Below are 16,357 nucleotides of genomic sequence, written 5' to 3' on the forward strand. Positions count from 1 at the left end.
GTTGGTGAAAAGAGTCACATTAAAATTTGAATAGCTTGCAACCAACAAAATGTGTTTAGTGTGCTTGCGAATATAGCTTTACTCTATAAATTCTTCACTGTGTAACATTTCTCAGCAATTTTATGACAAAACTAGGGCACTTCAATGTATGTTTATACCCGCTACCCATAGGGTAGAAGGTGCCGGCAGGAAATGTATGTAACAGGTTGAACGAGGCATCTCCGACCCTATAAAGTATATATATTCTTGATCAGCATCAATAGCCGAGACTATCTAGCCATGTCCGTCTGTGCGTCTGTCTGTCCGTCCGTATGAAACACTGGATCTCAGAGACTATAAAAGATAGAGCTATAATTTTTTTCGACAGCATTTGTTATGTTTGCACGCAGATCAAGTTTGTTTCAAATTTTTGCCACGCCCACTTCCGCCCCCGCAAATAAAAATAAACCGAATAACAAGCGTAATTTTAAAGCTAGAGTTGCGAATTATACAATATACAATAACTACTATAATAGTTATGATTCCTGAAAATTTGGTTGCGATCAGATAAAAATTGTCGAAGTTATTAAAGAAATACTTTTGTATGGGCAAAAACGCCTACTTACTAGGGATCTAATTTGCTTTGGCCGACAATCTGGTATATTGTGTTGTCTATGGTATATTTTGAATGCGATACTATATCGATATACCAAATATACAATTTGGTATATTTTTAGTATTTTTGCAGTACATTCGGTATATTTTGAGAAAAATACCGCAAAATATTATATATTTCTTTTATTTCAAATGGGTAGCGGGTATCTCACAGTCGAGTACACTCGACTGTAGCTTTCTTACTTGTTTTTTTTTATAATCTCCAACTCTTTTACATAGAACTTATGTCAGCCTTTTACTGCAAATGTAACTTAAGCCTTACAACTGTTACTCGTTAGCCTATTATAAGGCTATGAAACTAGTCGACTTGCATACAATTTGTGCCAATTTATACGTATTTGAAGTATTTTACAACTCGACCAGGTCGAAATGCAACTTGATATCCAATTATTTGTATACCAACTACTCGGGTCGAGTTTTGCACAGCTGTAACACAGAAATTTTTGCGACATAGTAACCACATAGTTAGCTTTCAGCAATTTCTTTGGCCAACTGGCATCAATTTTGTTATTGCTTCGACAAGAGCCAAGCAACAACATTGAAAAAGGAGTCGCAAGTAATTCGTAGTCGTAATTTGCTGCATCTGTTGCCATTGTGGTTCACTTTTATGCTATGTGCTGCTGCTCAAAGCAAATGGATATTTGCCACACCTTTGCCAGAGATGTGTGTGTGTATGTGTGTGGTATATTTCAAGGCACATTGCAGCATTAGGAGAGTTCTAGGTGACGCCTTTCGATCTGAAAACTCATGGCAACATCATCATTCGCATCATCATGATGCCTGAACTCCGCCCCGTTGATGGCATTCGTAGAATTCATTGCAAGCATTTTGCCACATTTAGCTGCCCCTTTTTTCGCCATAAATTCCTCTAGTCCGCAGTCCACAGTCGAAAGTCGAATGAGAGTGTCCAATGTCCAAGCATCCAGGGTTCCGGAATGCGAATGTGCGTGTGTGTGTCGGGTATGTGTGTGTGTTTGTGTGTAGTGTGGGTATGCGGTCTAACGTCAGCTGCTATGTTCTCTGGCCTTTAAGCAATCTGGGCAGAACTCTCTGACCATTGTTATGACAACGCTTAAAAGCAGACCGTCAGTCAGTCAGTCAGTCAGTTGGTTGGTCAGTCAAGGATGCGGCAACTTTTCGCAAAAATATGCAAAGCCATGCAAAAGCAAAAGCATTTTGACTTTTAGTCCCTGGCTGGGCGTTATTCGGACTTCAATTAGTTGCTGCAAAAGTTCTGCGTATGTGTGTGTGTGTGTGTTGGCCGAGTTTTTTAGGCATACCACATATGTGAGTACGTTGCACATGCGAATGCGACACCAACTGGAGAACCCGAAAAGTGCTTTTTCGTTTGTTCGTTTGTTGTTTCGCTTTGCCGCTGTTTCTCATTCAAATCATAATGCATAAAGCGCAAAACAATAACAATAACTAACTGCAAACTACAAACTACAAAAATATCAAATAAAAAAAATACTATTCGTGTATATATATATATGTACTATATACTATGTGATATATCAAAGCATCAGGTAGCAGCGAGATGTAGTTTTGTCGAGGGGCACAAATCTCGCCACCATATGGAATTGGGCGGGCATTTTGGTCACGCCCAGTGCCAACCTTGGGCATAGAAGCATTTTACAGCTATTTTTACACGACTTTTCGCTCCTCCTCCCCCCGCATCATCAGGCATCAGGCATCTCATCTATCGCGCACATCGACAAAGACTGTGCCTCAAAGGCGGCCCATAGCAAAAATATAGTACCACACAAAAATATCGCGCAAATCGTAGATGAAAAATTGCAAAAATATTTGGACCGCAAAACACTTAAAAACCCCAAATAAAAACAACAATAACAACGAACCAATTACCCAAACATACTTATCTATATTCAACCCAAGCGAAACCACAGCAACAACAACAACAAAAGCGAAGAAAAACAAAGTTGTATGTAGAAACAAAACAATTCACCGAAATGCTTCATACACTAGAGCTCAAATGTATTGGATTAGTTTGTGTGCTTGTTTTTTTTTTTTTTTTGGCTCTTTAGTAAACATAAATATCAAACGAAATGTAGATTTATAGCAATTATGCTGAGCAATTTGGCACCTCATATAAATATAGTTTCCTTTGCTTTAATTAGAAATAGAGATTTTAAATAGATGATGATAATTCTCTGACAATGTTAAACATCGAGTGCTTGACTAATTGAAATGTCTGACTTTGATAATAAGAAACAATAAAATTTCTTAAAATATTTCATACAGATTATTCACGATTAGGGCAACTATAATAATAATAAATAACAGAAATCTTAGCATTCATATTCTTATCCGTAAAAATGAATATTAAATTGAATAGCATTGATTTATAGAATTTTTATAGCCATGTTTCATTTAATAGCCTTAAGCTTCAGAAATGGTTGATTTTGGTTGATTTGATTTTCAGTGTGACCATGAATTGTTTGTCAATTTCTTGAGTCATATTTAGGTACACAAATGTTGACGAAAACGGTCACACTTAAATTTGTGAAGCTTGCAACAACCCTCATTATAGCAATTTAAAAAAAGATTATAATAAGTTAACTATAAAAACAAAAAGTTTAATTAGACCCAATATACATTTATTATTATTTTTTATTGCAATAACGAATTCAATTCCTTATTATCCTGAGATAAACCATAGCGACTATATCCTTAAGTCTAAAATAAATAAAAACATGGAGTAATTTAAGTAGATTTTTGTAGATCGAAACTCGAATTGTATTGGAAGGATTTTAAATTTAATTTAACATTAAAAATAAAAAGCTAAAGCATTTTTTACATAATTCGAATAATTTATGATGAACAAAATCTTTAAAAATCTTATACAAAAAGTTAACCTTCGTATAATAAGCGCTATTCGAGAAGATTAACGAAATTGTTGGGCTATTTAATTTATTTAATGTGTGATAAATATTTCATAATAGAGTCTCTCACTCTCTCAATATCGCTGTGTGGCAAATGCAAATAAAAGCCAAAAATGTCCTTGTGTGACAAACTGTTGTCTAAAGTTGGATGAGCCCAAGTTTAGTGGCCCATGGCACTGAGCACTGGGCAGAAAAAAACAAAAAGATGAAGGAACAAAATGATTCGAAATGGGGAAACAGGGAGAAAAGGAAACAGGGAAACAGGGCAACTCGGTGCTATGTGCGACGACGACGACGACGATGACAACGACGGACTAGGAACATAAAAACGATTTAATTATACATAGTTGAAATAAATATTTTTGGTATTTTTGAGGCATTTTTTTGGCTCCCTTTTTGGCCATTTGGCAGCGACAGTGACGCAATTTGCATTCCTTTTTCCCTCTCGCTCTTATTTTCGCTGTCCCTTTCGGTCTGTCGCCTGTTGTGCGAAAACTTTTTTGGGTCTCTGCTTTAAAGTTTGGCAGGCCTCTAGTCATTCCGTCCGTCCATCGCTCTGTCAGTCAGTCACCCAGTCAGTCAGCCAGCCAATGTTCTTATCCGTATTTGCTGCGGCGTTTGCTTTCAATCAACTTTCGAATATTTTGTCGGTGAGACATGCGAGAGAGTCTCTCTGCCACTCGGCCACTTTCAAACAATGTTGTTGATGAGCCTGTCAATTGCACACACACACACACCCTCACACACACACACACACACACACACACACTCACAAACTGTGCATACCTGCAGTGAGAGAGAAGCTGGGCCAGCTTTTGGCTGTCATGACAACGAGCAAGTTGAGTGAAAATTTCATAAAGATTTCAACACTAATAACAAATAATTAGCTGACTGACTGCGGCTGGCAAATGTCAAGGCCAAAGAACAACAACAACAACGAGATAAAATAAGTGCAATAACAATTCAATTGATTGCGTTAGTGACGTCTTTTAAGAACCGGCAAATAAATAGATTTCGAGACACGAAACAATCGGCCAAAATATTTCTATATATCTATCATATGCCACTACACTTTGGCAGTTCAAGTTCGCCGCAACAATTATGCACAGCAAAATAGCTGAGCAAAATAGTTTTTGCGACAGTTCTATGAAAGCATCTATGAAAATAGCCCAAGAAAGATGCTTCGCAGAAGGCGACTCAATTGAAGAGGGATGCAAATAGCTGGGCTAAGACAGTAAAGGACGAAGGTTAAGAAAGTTTTAAGGTTCGGCACATTTCATTTCTTAAATAAACGTAGAAGTTAGCTCAAGGTTAAATTAATATAGTAAAGTATTTGTTGTTAGTAATCCAATTAAAAAACAAAAATAAAGGTTTATTTTTAGCTTATGTAAAAGTTTCCTGCAGAGCATCATAATAATATGGCGGGATTATCAGAAAGTAGGGAAAACACTTCCGAAAAATTCGAATATGTTCGAAAATTCAACTTATGATGAATACAATATAATAGAATAACAACATAATACAAAAAATATAGATCAAATAGAATATGGTCAAGAAAAAACATCATAAGAAAAGTCAGTCAATAATTTATTACAATTAAAAAATTCTATGCAATCATTAATTTAAAAAATGAAACGTTAAATTTATATAACACATGATTTGTTATTAGTAAAACAATTTAATAAAATAATAGCAATCAATATTTAGTAAAGCTCAAGCAAACAAATATTAAAAATAGTCAACAATTGATTTTTAAAATTAACTAAGATTGAACCTATAAATAAATCTAAATGAAGAGAGAGATAGTACAAAATATAACACATATTATTATTCATTAAGCATTGATTACAAAAATTTATCACTACTGTAATAAATGTATTATATACGTTTCTTTAAGATTTATCTAATAATTACACAAAGAAAACAAATTCATTTTGAAATAAAGCGCTTTTCCCAAATGAGCTAAATTTTTTATGTGCAGAAAAGTCTTATATTTCGAATATATGAAGAAATGATAAAATAATGAAATAATAAAATAATGTGAAATAATAATGAATTTATGTTATTAAGGTGCATTAAAAGATTAATATTGTTAAACAGTTTTTGAAGAGAACCACAAAGTACACTAAAAAGTGTAGAAAATATTTTCAATTTAATTAAGAGCGATTAAAAGTGAGTTGAAGATTGTGAAAAGGAAAAGAAAACGCAACTTGCGAAACAATATGAACGAACGACAAGAGATAAAAGTAACTCATCAAGTTGAAAAGCGACCAGAAACTAGTTAATAATATTATTTAAAAATTGTGCAAAGAATTAGCTGGAATAAAAGTCGCAAAAGGTTTTTGTCAAGCAGCAGCGCAGCGCGCTGTCAACTTAAATACGTTAATTAACTTTGATAAAAGTTGAAGAACTCTGCAAACCTCGTTTAAAACTCAGGAAAAGAAAACCAGAAAAAAGAACAGAGAAGAGAGAATGAAGATGGAAACATGAAGTAACACAATTAGTTAGTTAGCAGGCAGTTTTGAAGGAGCTGCTTAAAGCTGATGCCAAGGATGAAGAAGCAATTGACAGGCAGGATCCATTAACGAGAGCTTTGTTTTTATGTGTGTGTGTGTGTGTGTGTATGTTTTTTTGGTCTAAGAGTTGAGAGCCAGTGAAGCGTGTGTTGCAGGTCAGGTCGATTGTTGGACAACATGCAGCAACATGCATAGAAATGCCAATGAAATTTATCTGGCATGTAAATTGCCACTTGCATCGGCATCAATTTTAAAGCCAAAGTACATAACTTGCAACCACTTGTAAGTGTGTGTGTGTGTGTGTGTGCGGTTGGCATTTGCAAAAAAGTTTAAAATGCAACTCAGAGACAATGCACTATGGTCCAGCCGACCACTTTTCTTGATGGAAAACCAATTTTTGAAAGTTAGCAGAAGTCCGCGATTCTGGCGTCGTTGGATCAAAAAAAGAATAGACTTTAATGTTGCGTACCAAGAATTTCAATAGAGGGCGCCACTTTCGTAAAATCAGCTTTTAAACACAGCTGATGTGATGCAATAGCACGTGTAGTAGAAAAGTGCTGAATTTAGTGCAATTTTAAATTTAGTATAAAACTGAATAAAACGATAATTTGTTTAAATTTTTGCGATGAATTATAAAGAGTGTGGTTTGTTCTACGTGTTTCGTTATGTGTGGCGTATTAAACAGTTGTAATTTCTTCGTAATTTTATGTTAAAGTGTGTCGTGCAACATGGGCCAATTTGAAAATAAATCTCATTTTCAAATAGACTTATGAAATTGTGTTCAAGGTTTTTCAGGCATGAGACTTATTGTGTGTCGTAGAGAAATTAATTCCCGTTCGATTGTATATAGTTCACAAGGCCATAAGCGCCGTTCTTCTTTGAATTTTGCATTTTTATATCATAACCTCAATTGCAAAAATTCACTATTTTAGGTTATATGAAAATCAATGACGAGAAAAAATTGCAAAGTCTATATTTTTTGCTAACTTTTATGGAATATCTATAAATAGTAATTGATATGAGTAACTTAAGGGCATTTTTACCAAAACAAGAGTCGAAAATATTGGTAAAATCGGACAATAAATTGCAACAAAAGTGCGATATTTTAAGTCCGTATCAATAAGCAATATATGGCTCTACTGATATTACAGATCTTAAATGAGAACACTATATACTAAAATAAATGTTATTACATATGACAAGTCAAATTTAAAAGTTAATAAGAAGATTTTAGACGATTTGAGGCGACCGCTGAGAACATGCTTAGTTTTGTTGAGCGTGATGATACAGAAAACTATAATATTTTTTATTTTACAGATATGTATAGTCTTAAAATTGATGAATTTGCTTTAATTATACGTAAACGTATAGCAAAAAATTATTTTCCTTTGAGTCTTAATCCCTTAATATTATGAAGCCGACCTAAAGAAACAGTTTCGTTGAGCTAGCAAAAAACTCAATTTTTTATGATCAGAAGTGAAATTAATGAAAATTTAATGATGTAATACTCCAAATTTAGGTTAAAATTTATAAAATTGTTAATTTTTAAAATCATCCACATATAAAAAAAAAAATTTATTAAAAAAAAAAAATATTTCCAGTAGGAGTAGACACGCCCACTTTTCACAAATTATTGTAGGGACCTTCCTTAGTTTAACTAAAAAAACTGCATCAAAAAATCTTAAGTAGTTTAGGAGTTATTCATTTCCATCAATAAAAGTGGTCTCCTGGACCATAGTGCAATGGCGATGATGTGAGTGTGTGCGTGTGTGTGTGTGTTTGTTTAAATGTCAACACTTCAACTTCGACTTTTGTGCAGCTGCTGCACATCGCTGTTGTTATTCTCGTTGCTGTTGTTGTAGCTGTGACGTGCACGACACAATGACGTCACAAGAGCGAGGCAACGAGTCGAGAGTTGAGTCGAGAGTCGAGTCGAGTCGCTTATCTATCAATTGCCCGGGGGTCATTGCCGTTGGTTCGCCATTGTCTGCGTCAGCAGAGCGAGAGCCAACTTATATCCAAGTGACCTCCGCTAATCCCCAGCTCACTGCACACACACACGCACACACACACACAGAGTCACACACACCTCAACGCCACTTAACTTTCGCACGTGATGTCTCAATTAAGCTGCTCGAGTCCCATTTGTCTCGCTTACTCGCCTTTCATTGCATACCTTAGGGCGTCACACACACACACACACACACACACAGACTCACACTCACGCACACACATACACATGTCTACATGGCATTTTTCTGTTGACTTTTTATTTGCATTTTTTTTGTTTTGTTTCCTTTTTTTCGCTACACAATAAAATAAGCGTCAATTATTTATGCAAAAAAGAACAAAAACGAATCGAAATTTTGTTGTGTTTTTTTTTTTTTTTGTTTGCTTATATTTTGTTGTTCTTGTGTTGTCTTTGTTTATGTACATCTCTATCTATATATCTATCTCTCTCTATATATCTATATATTTATTGTTGTTTGTTGCAACTCAAATACGAAATACAATAATTCTGCTCTGTACTCTTGTTTTACCACAAAAAAAAAAAAAAAGAAAAATAAGGAACCAACCTCTACTACTATATTTACTTACTTACAACTTACTTTTAGCCTACTTCTACTTTATGATCGTTATTTGTATACTATTATCGTTGTTGATTATTGTAACCCTTTTGCAGGTTTAAAGAACAGGAGGCCTCTATACTCATTGACAGATCGTACGTATGCCCAAGTTCTTTCTCTCTCTCTCTATCTATCTCTCTATCTCACTCACTATCTTTTTGCACTTTATCTGTGTCTTCTCTTTGCTTGCTCAAATGTTATGTTATTATGTGTATTGCTTGCCTGCTTTTTGTGTCTTTTTGTCTCGCTTTAGTTGAATTTTGAACCCTTTTGCATGCTCTCCATAAAAAAAAATATGTATTTTTTGGCAAAGAATTAATAATAACTTGACGCTATTTTATCAATCGTTTTTTTTTTATATTTTCATCATCAGATTTTTTAGTCTTTTTAGTTCTCCTCTCTCACATTTCACTCGATTAGTTAGTTGTTTAATTGATTTAGCACTGCCCAAGTCTCAAAATATCAAATGCTTAAGTACATAACGTTTAAATATATTTCTAAGACTCATTCAATAATTTTGCTTACTACTGTTTCTTTAATGATAAAGTAGCTAGTTGTTTATGAACACATTTTGTAGGTGTGCATTCTAAAGGTCAAAAATATTTATGTATGCGTGGGATATTCCGCGTATTTTTGTATTTTTACTATCTCAACTCTCAACTCATTGAGTAATTCCTCAAGATTAGCTTCTCGTATCTGTCGTGTCTGTTGTGGCTGGCTGGCTGGCTGGTGGGGCTATAAAAGTACCCAATTTGACAACCACATGAGAGTGTACTATAAAACAACAACAACAATAACACAAAAAATAAGAAAATACGTGAGTCATGTCACGTTGGCTTATTTTATTGTTGTTGTTGCTGCTGCGACGGCTGCGATGGCTGCGGCTGCTGTTGATTCTTGATTTTTGAGAGACTGGGGAAAAAACTCACATGATATATTCCGCGTGTCACTCAATTCACCGAATTTATCCCCAGTCATCATTGTCGTCGTCGTCGCAATTAATGCGAGGTGTGTGTGTGAGAAGCGGGGGAACGGTAAAAAGGGAAAGGCAGCTGAATGAAAGCTGCCAAAGATGTGAAATCAACAGCATATAATAAACAATAATAACAACCACAACAAGACCAAGAAGAAGGCGCATTATTGGCCACGTTGGCGCGACAGCGCAGCTAATTTAAATATGAAAAACATTTCCTATTTCCTGTAGCCGCAGCAGCAGCAGCAAGAAACGAAAACAAAACAAGAAAAACACAAAACACAAAAAAAAACCCAACATGAAATTCGGTCAGTCGAAAAGTTGTTGAGGGCTTGGGTTTTTGGGGTGTTCGGCACTGACCGAAGCAATGTCGTTGGCAAAATTCAATCACAAGCTAAAAGCCAACCACACACACACACACCCACACACACAAACCCCGGCCAACGTCTCGTATACGTTTTTGCCGCCTGCTACTGCTCATTTCGCCGTAGGTTGTCCCTTTTTATGCACAGTTTTTGCCCAGTTTTGCCACATGCAGCGACACGCTGGCGTATACGTAACGTATGTACATACGTAGCGTTGAGCATATGAAGCACACACACACACACATGCATGCATATTATTCATACGCAGCGTGACATCGAAAAAGTCAAACCAAATGAAATACGTTCTTTTCGCGCATTAAATTTGCCGCCTCAATTGCCGTTGTCGTTGCCAAACGAACAAAATCCGCCCAATGCAAATCACACCCAACTATACACGAGCATCTCTCTAAGTGTGTGTGTGTGTGTGTGTGCGTGTGGGTTTTTTTTAGTTCTCATCTCTTGTGCGCTTTTAATAAAAATGCATTTCACAGAAATTTGACATGCAGGCAAAATGCAAAATCGAAATGAACTCATCCTCCACCTCTTCTTCGCTCGCTCAGAAAAAAAATATATTTTAATTTCCATTTCGAGCATTTTCAACAAAGAATGGAATGGCATTGCCTTAAAGTTTTGCGAGGATTTGTGTGTGCCGAGAGCTGTTGCCTCATAAAATAATTGAAATGTCGTTCAACTATTTCCATTTCAAGCTATCGTATCTCTGCTCTTATAATGATTCATAATTCCAATTAAATCTGCAAAGATGGCAAATTTAACTTCTCTCTAAATGTTGCAAATTCTTTTTCACATTGTAGGCATTAAAGTTATTTTCCCAAGTATTTCACTTTGCATTAGTTTAAAAGCGGGTGATTATTTTATTCCTATTTGCTTAGGAAGTCATAAAACAGCAAATTGACTATGCCATTGTAAATATTTTACTAGCATTGAAAAGCAACAAAAACTGCATAATTTATTATAATGCGAATGCCTGAAAGCAAGTAAAAAAGCATCAGTCGAGTGTGCTCGAGTGAGAGTTACCCGCTACTCACTTTTAAGAAGAGCAAAACAGTGTATTATTCTTAAAATATACCAAACTATTATACCGTAAAAATACAAAAATATACCAATGACTATATATGGTATATTGGCATAGTACTACATTCAAAAAATATACCAGGAAAGTAATGTACCACAAATATACTAAAATGTACCAAAATGATATATTTGGTATATTGGTATAATACTACATTCAAAATATACCAGCTAAGCAATGCATTATTATTCTTGAAATATACTAAAATGTACCAAAAGCTATAATTGGTATATTGATATAGTACAACATTCAAAATATACCAGCTAAGCAATGCATTATTATTCTTGAAATATACCACAAATATACTAAAATGTACCAAAAGCTATAATTGGTATATTGATATAGTACAACATTCAAAATATACTAGCTAAGCAATGCAATATTCTTCTTAAAATATACCATAAATATACTAAAATGTACCAAAGGATATAATTGGTATATTGATATAGTACAACATTCAAAATATACCATAACTCTGTCTGTTATAGTCTCTGCAGATTCGGCTATATAGTGTTAGGTGTTGTCGCTAATCAAGAATATACATATATACTTTATATATATTAAAGGCACAAAGTTATAATACCCTTGTACCCAGGAAGGGTATAAAAAAGATGCTTGAAATGATGTATTATAATGACGCAATTAATTATGTTTCGACAGCAGGAAGAGACGAGAGCGCTAGATTTCATTCATGGATCGACATCGACATTTATGTTTTGAATACAATTTGCAAATGTTTATGAACAATTTCGTCAGCCGACACTCACATTCAGATTATTCTCGACACTCGAGTCAGTTGAACGTCAGTCACGAGATTTGAAATGTGTGTGTGTGTGTGCGTGTGATTGTGAGTGTGTAAGTGTAGAGTAGTTGGGGCTCATTGAACCACCGACCGACCGACTGACTGGCTGACTAAATTTTGTTTATCAAATGCAGCGCCGCTTGTCATTCAAGTTTTGGTTAAGTGACGCTCGCAGCGTCCAATGATTATCGTAATCAGGCTGCGGCAGTGGCAGCAACGCAATCGCAATCAAAATCGAAATTGAAATGGAAATCGGCATCTAAATCTCTTACATGCGGCAACACGCTGCGTATGAGTAATGTGCTCGCTGTGTGGCTTAAGTGGCATAGGCATAAGAACCATAACAAGGGGTCACACAAGTGGGTTAGCTAAATTAAAAATTTGCTCGAAGATTATTATTAGAATTACGTGTGCGCTCATTTACGAGAGCGCAAGCGAAAGAGTGAGAGAGAGATACAACTTATTAAAAATAATCGGCAGTACTTAAAATACAAATATGCATATTTACATTCATCTCTCTTGCTCTCTTTCGCTTTCTGCGTTGTTTACTTATGTAATGAGCGTTCATCACAGCCAAAACAACAACAAAATGTTGGAGATCGCTTGAAGGCAGCCAAATGGCAATTTGAGTAGAGAATTTATTAAACATTAGCGTAGGTAAGTGCGCTAAAATAAAACAGAGAAAAAACTACTACAGCAGCAGCCGAGCAACAGAGCAAGCAACACATAGAGAGGACGGGAGAATAAAAGAGGGAGTGGCAAAATGAAATTAATTTTGCGTGTGCCAAATTGAAAGGTAGTTGAAAAAGAAAGAGACAGAGACACAGATAGCAATAGCGATAACGATAGATAGAGAGACAAACATCATCAGGTGTGGGGGAAAGAAAGCAAGAATTAAACGAAACAAAAATTTTCTACTCTGACTGCAGATAAAGATGATGATGTTTGTTGTTGCTGATGGTTTTCTTGTTGTTGCTAATGATGTGCATCATCATCATCATAATGATAATGCCGTTTGGCTGTTATTATAACTGGCAAGGACGCCCCCCAACTTGCTGCCTTGCCGGACATTGGGAGCTTCTAACTGTGTAATACAGGGTGTTTTTTTTTTTTTTTTGCGCTTCGTTTCACATTTCTAGCTACTTTTCAAAAATATATCTTCTAAATAGATTTTAAGCTAAATCATAAGATTAATTGTACTGATAGTTTCAAAAGATTTCAAGTTAAAAGATACGGAAACTGATATTTTCAAAATATTTCGAGCTAAATTATAAGGAAATTTGGAAACTGATATTTTCAACAGATTTCAAGCGAAATAATAAGGATATTTTTAAAAAGATTTTAAATTAAATCGTACGTTAATTTGTGAACTAATATTTTAAAAAGATTTCAAGCTTAATCATTTCATTCTAAATTTCTAATTTCTTTTTAAGCAAATATCGTTTGAATGGATTTCAAGCTAAATCATTTTTTAACTGATATTTTGCCAAGATTTCCAGCTAAATTATAAATCAGTTTAAGCATCGTAATGCCATTTATTCGCATTGGATAACTAACTACATATATAAATTATTTACAACTGCAAACTTAAGTATTTGTTCCACATTTCTAGCTACTTTTTGATGGTTTATTTTTTAAAGATTTTTATACTCATATTTATATAATATAAAAGATTTCAATCTAAATCATAAGGAATGTTTTAAGCTGATATTTTCAAATGCTTTCAAGCTAAATACCTCTAATGTTCATTCCACATTTCTAGCTTCGTTTTAAACTGTTATCTTTTGAAGAGAAATTCGTAAGGAAATTTTTGAACTTATTTTTTCAAAAGAGTTAAATCAGTTTAGTATTCGTTCTTCATTTCCAGCGACTTCACCATTTCAAGCTAAATTATAAATGAGTTTAAGCTTCGTAACTTTAAATTTATAAATTATTTGAAACATGTGATGACTGAAAATCACTTGAGTTTACAAAAAAACAGAAGAGTTAGTTCACAAAAAAAAAGCTGTAAACAAATACTCAATCAATTCGTTGCTTTAGCTAATTTTTTAACTAAAGCAATAAAGCTGTCGAATATAGCGTTTGTGTTTGTTTTTAACTACATTGATTAATGGAATGTATGTCAATGCGACACCCTGTATAATTCAATAATTGAGCAAATGTTGTACATGTTGTGTCAGTTTGTCGTCTACGTTGATGTTGTTGTTGTTGTTGTTCAAGATGAAAAGCAAGCAAAAATCTTACGCGCGCGCGCAAAAAAAAAAAAAAAAAAAAAAGAAGCGAACACAAAAATGCCCAAGCACAAATGATGAAAATGAAATGACACACACACACAGAAAGCAAGGCAGCTAGATACACACACACACACACACACACACACGCTGAGAAATTTAATGTTATTTATTTATATTTTTTTTTTTTTAAGTTGAATATAATTTGTTTCTTACGTTACGTTGCTCAGCTGATGGCTGCCTTCGCTTGGCGCAGCTGCCAGCTGCTGCTGACTGCGCTGTCAACGTCGACGTCGTCGCCGTCTACTATAATTTTTCTTTTTTTTTTCTCGGTGTGTGTGTATGTGTGTGTGTTCGTTCTTCTCATTCCTCTGAGCGTGTGAGTTTGTGTTTTGAGTTTTGTGTATTTTCGCTGGCCACGCCGCGGGACGCGCTTCTCATTCTCGGCCAGCGCGCATTCGTGGAAAATTCAAATTGAAAAAGGCGTTTTGTCGTTGTCGCGATTTTGCGTGTGTTGTTGTCATCTCATCTCAAAAATATTCTATCTGCAAGCCACAGTTTTTTCGTTGTTTCGTAGTTCTATCGAATTCTTACAAAATACAATTGAAAACCCGAATTGAAAAAGGAAAAAACCAATTGAAATCCCAAATTTTGGGTCTTTATTTATTTTATAATTTATTTATTTCTTATTTGTTTGTGTGTTTGTGTGTCTGTGTGTGTGTTTATGCATTTGCGGCACAATGTTGAACAAGAATTCAGCCTCGTCGCAGTCGCTGCCGCGTGTGCACAGCTTCTTCAATATGATACCATCGATAATGCAGGACGATCTGGCCGTAACCATATTGGCCGATCGCGATAATATGTTCTCCATCAAATCGCAGCGCAGGTAAAGTTGCACAAGCATAACCATTTATGGACAGCCAATAAAGTTGTGTATATATCGAAAATATTAAAGGCCTACTATATTGTATACTATATTTAACTATATTGCCGATATATGTACATATATACATAGATATTCATAGTTTCTTGTATCTAGTATATTTTTCAATTTAATGACAGAATGAACGGAAAAAAACAATTTTTTTCACTTTCGCATTTCTCTCGATGGCTATTTGCATATTTCTATTAATTATGATCCATGTTTGTGTACCAATATATTTCAAAAGATACACACAAACACACACACATGGATAGATACAAATGTATCTAAGCAAATATGTCGCTTGTGTGTTGCTTAAATGAATATTTGCTTTAGTTTAATTAGTCAAAGGAAAAAGCCCAAATTGCTTTAAATATTTATTACATTTTCTTTGCTGGCCACAACTAATTGAATATGTTATTTACTATTTGTGTTTGCATTTGCATTCGATTGTGATTGCGATTGCGATTTCGATTGCATTAAATTCAACTTCAACTTCAAGTGCAGTTTATTCACATTTTATAGCAACTAAATACAGTTTGAGATGAGTCATACACATGTTGTTTTTGTTTTTGTTTGTTGTTGACTATGCTGTGAAATGCGTCGCAGCATTCATAATCGAAGAAATAAAATAGAACAGGAGAAAAACATAGAGAATAGAAATGAAATGGAATGAAATAAAATGACAAATCAGCAGCAGCAACAGCAAACACAAATTTTCGTCTGGTTGAAAAGTCGCAAAGTCTGGCGACGAACGAAGAGGGTGCGGCTGTCGCTGGCGGTGTAAAAAGAGGTGGTGGCTGCTGTTGCTGCTGCTGCTGTTGCAGTTGCTGTCCCGCATGTTGTTATTATTATTTATGCTGTTGTTTATGGCTGGCACTTTAGATGCCTTTGGATAGACAAATGGTTCAGATGGATTCTTCAATTGTTGCGACACACAGATACACACACACACACGCATACGCATGGCTGTGTGTGTGCAAACGCGAGACGTGCCAAAAATCAGGCAAACATATCGCAAAAAACAATATCAACAACAACAATAATAATATTTCTGTTCTGTCTTTAAATGAGTTGGCAACATTCGCAAAACTCTCTGCAATAAACGCTTAAATCGCTTAAATAGCAAACAGCAAATTTGCATTGCTGCAAACAACAACAACAACAACAATTTGTTGATGATGAGCTACCAATTGGCTTCAAAAGTTCACACACACATTTGTTGGTCAGAGCGAAAATGTTTGGGGGAGCAACGACTAACAAAATGAACTTTC

General features: G+C 35.0%; 1 protein-coding gene across 15 annotated transcripts in view; it reads left to right on the top strand.

Annotated features, from left to right (window-relative positions):
• The window catches only part of LOC117573400 (cAMP-specific 3',5'-cyclic phosphodiesterase), a 249,471-nt gene that overhangs the window by 214,138 nt on the left and 18,976 nt on the right, over positions 1-16,357 (top strand). For 9 of the 15 annotated variants that reach the window (XM_052003465.1, XM_034256605.2, XM_034256612.2 and 6 more), the window contains one exon: positions 8,757-8,795. The exons of 4 other annotated variants lie outside the window; for them this stretch is intronic. In XM_052003465.1, coding sequence (XP_051859425.1) covers positions 8,757-8,795 — 39 coding nt within the window. Of the gene's footprint in view, positions 1-8,756; positions 8,796-14,623; positions 15,048-16,357 lie in introns of those variants that run through there. 2 more of the 15 variants (XM_034256684.2, XM_034256693.2) reach the window with 2 other exon arrangements.

The sequence above is a fragment of the Drosophila albomicans genome, chromosome X, assembly GCF_009650485.2.
Source record: "Drosophila albomicans strain 15112-1751.03 chromosome X, ASM965048v2, whole genome shotgun sequence".
Classification (NCBI taxonomy): domain Eukaryota; kingdom Metazoa; phylum Arthropoda; class Insecta; order Diptera; family Drosophilidae; genus Drosophila; species Drosophila albomicans.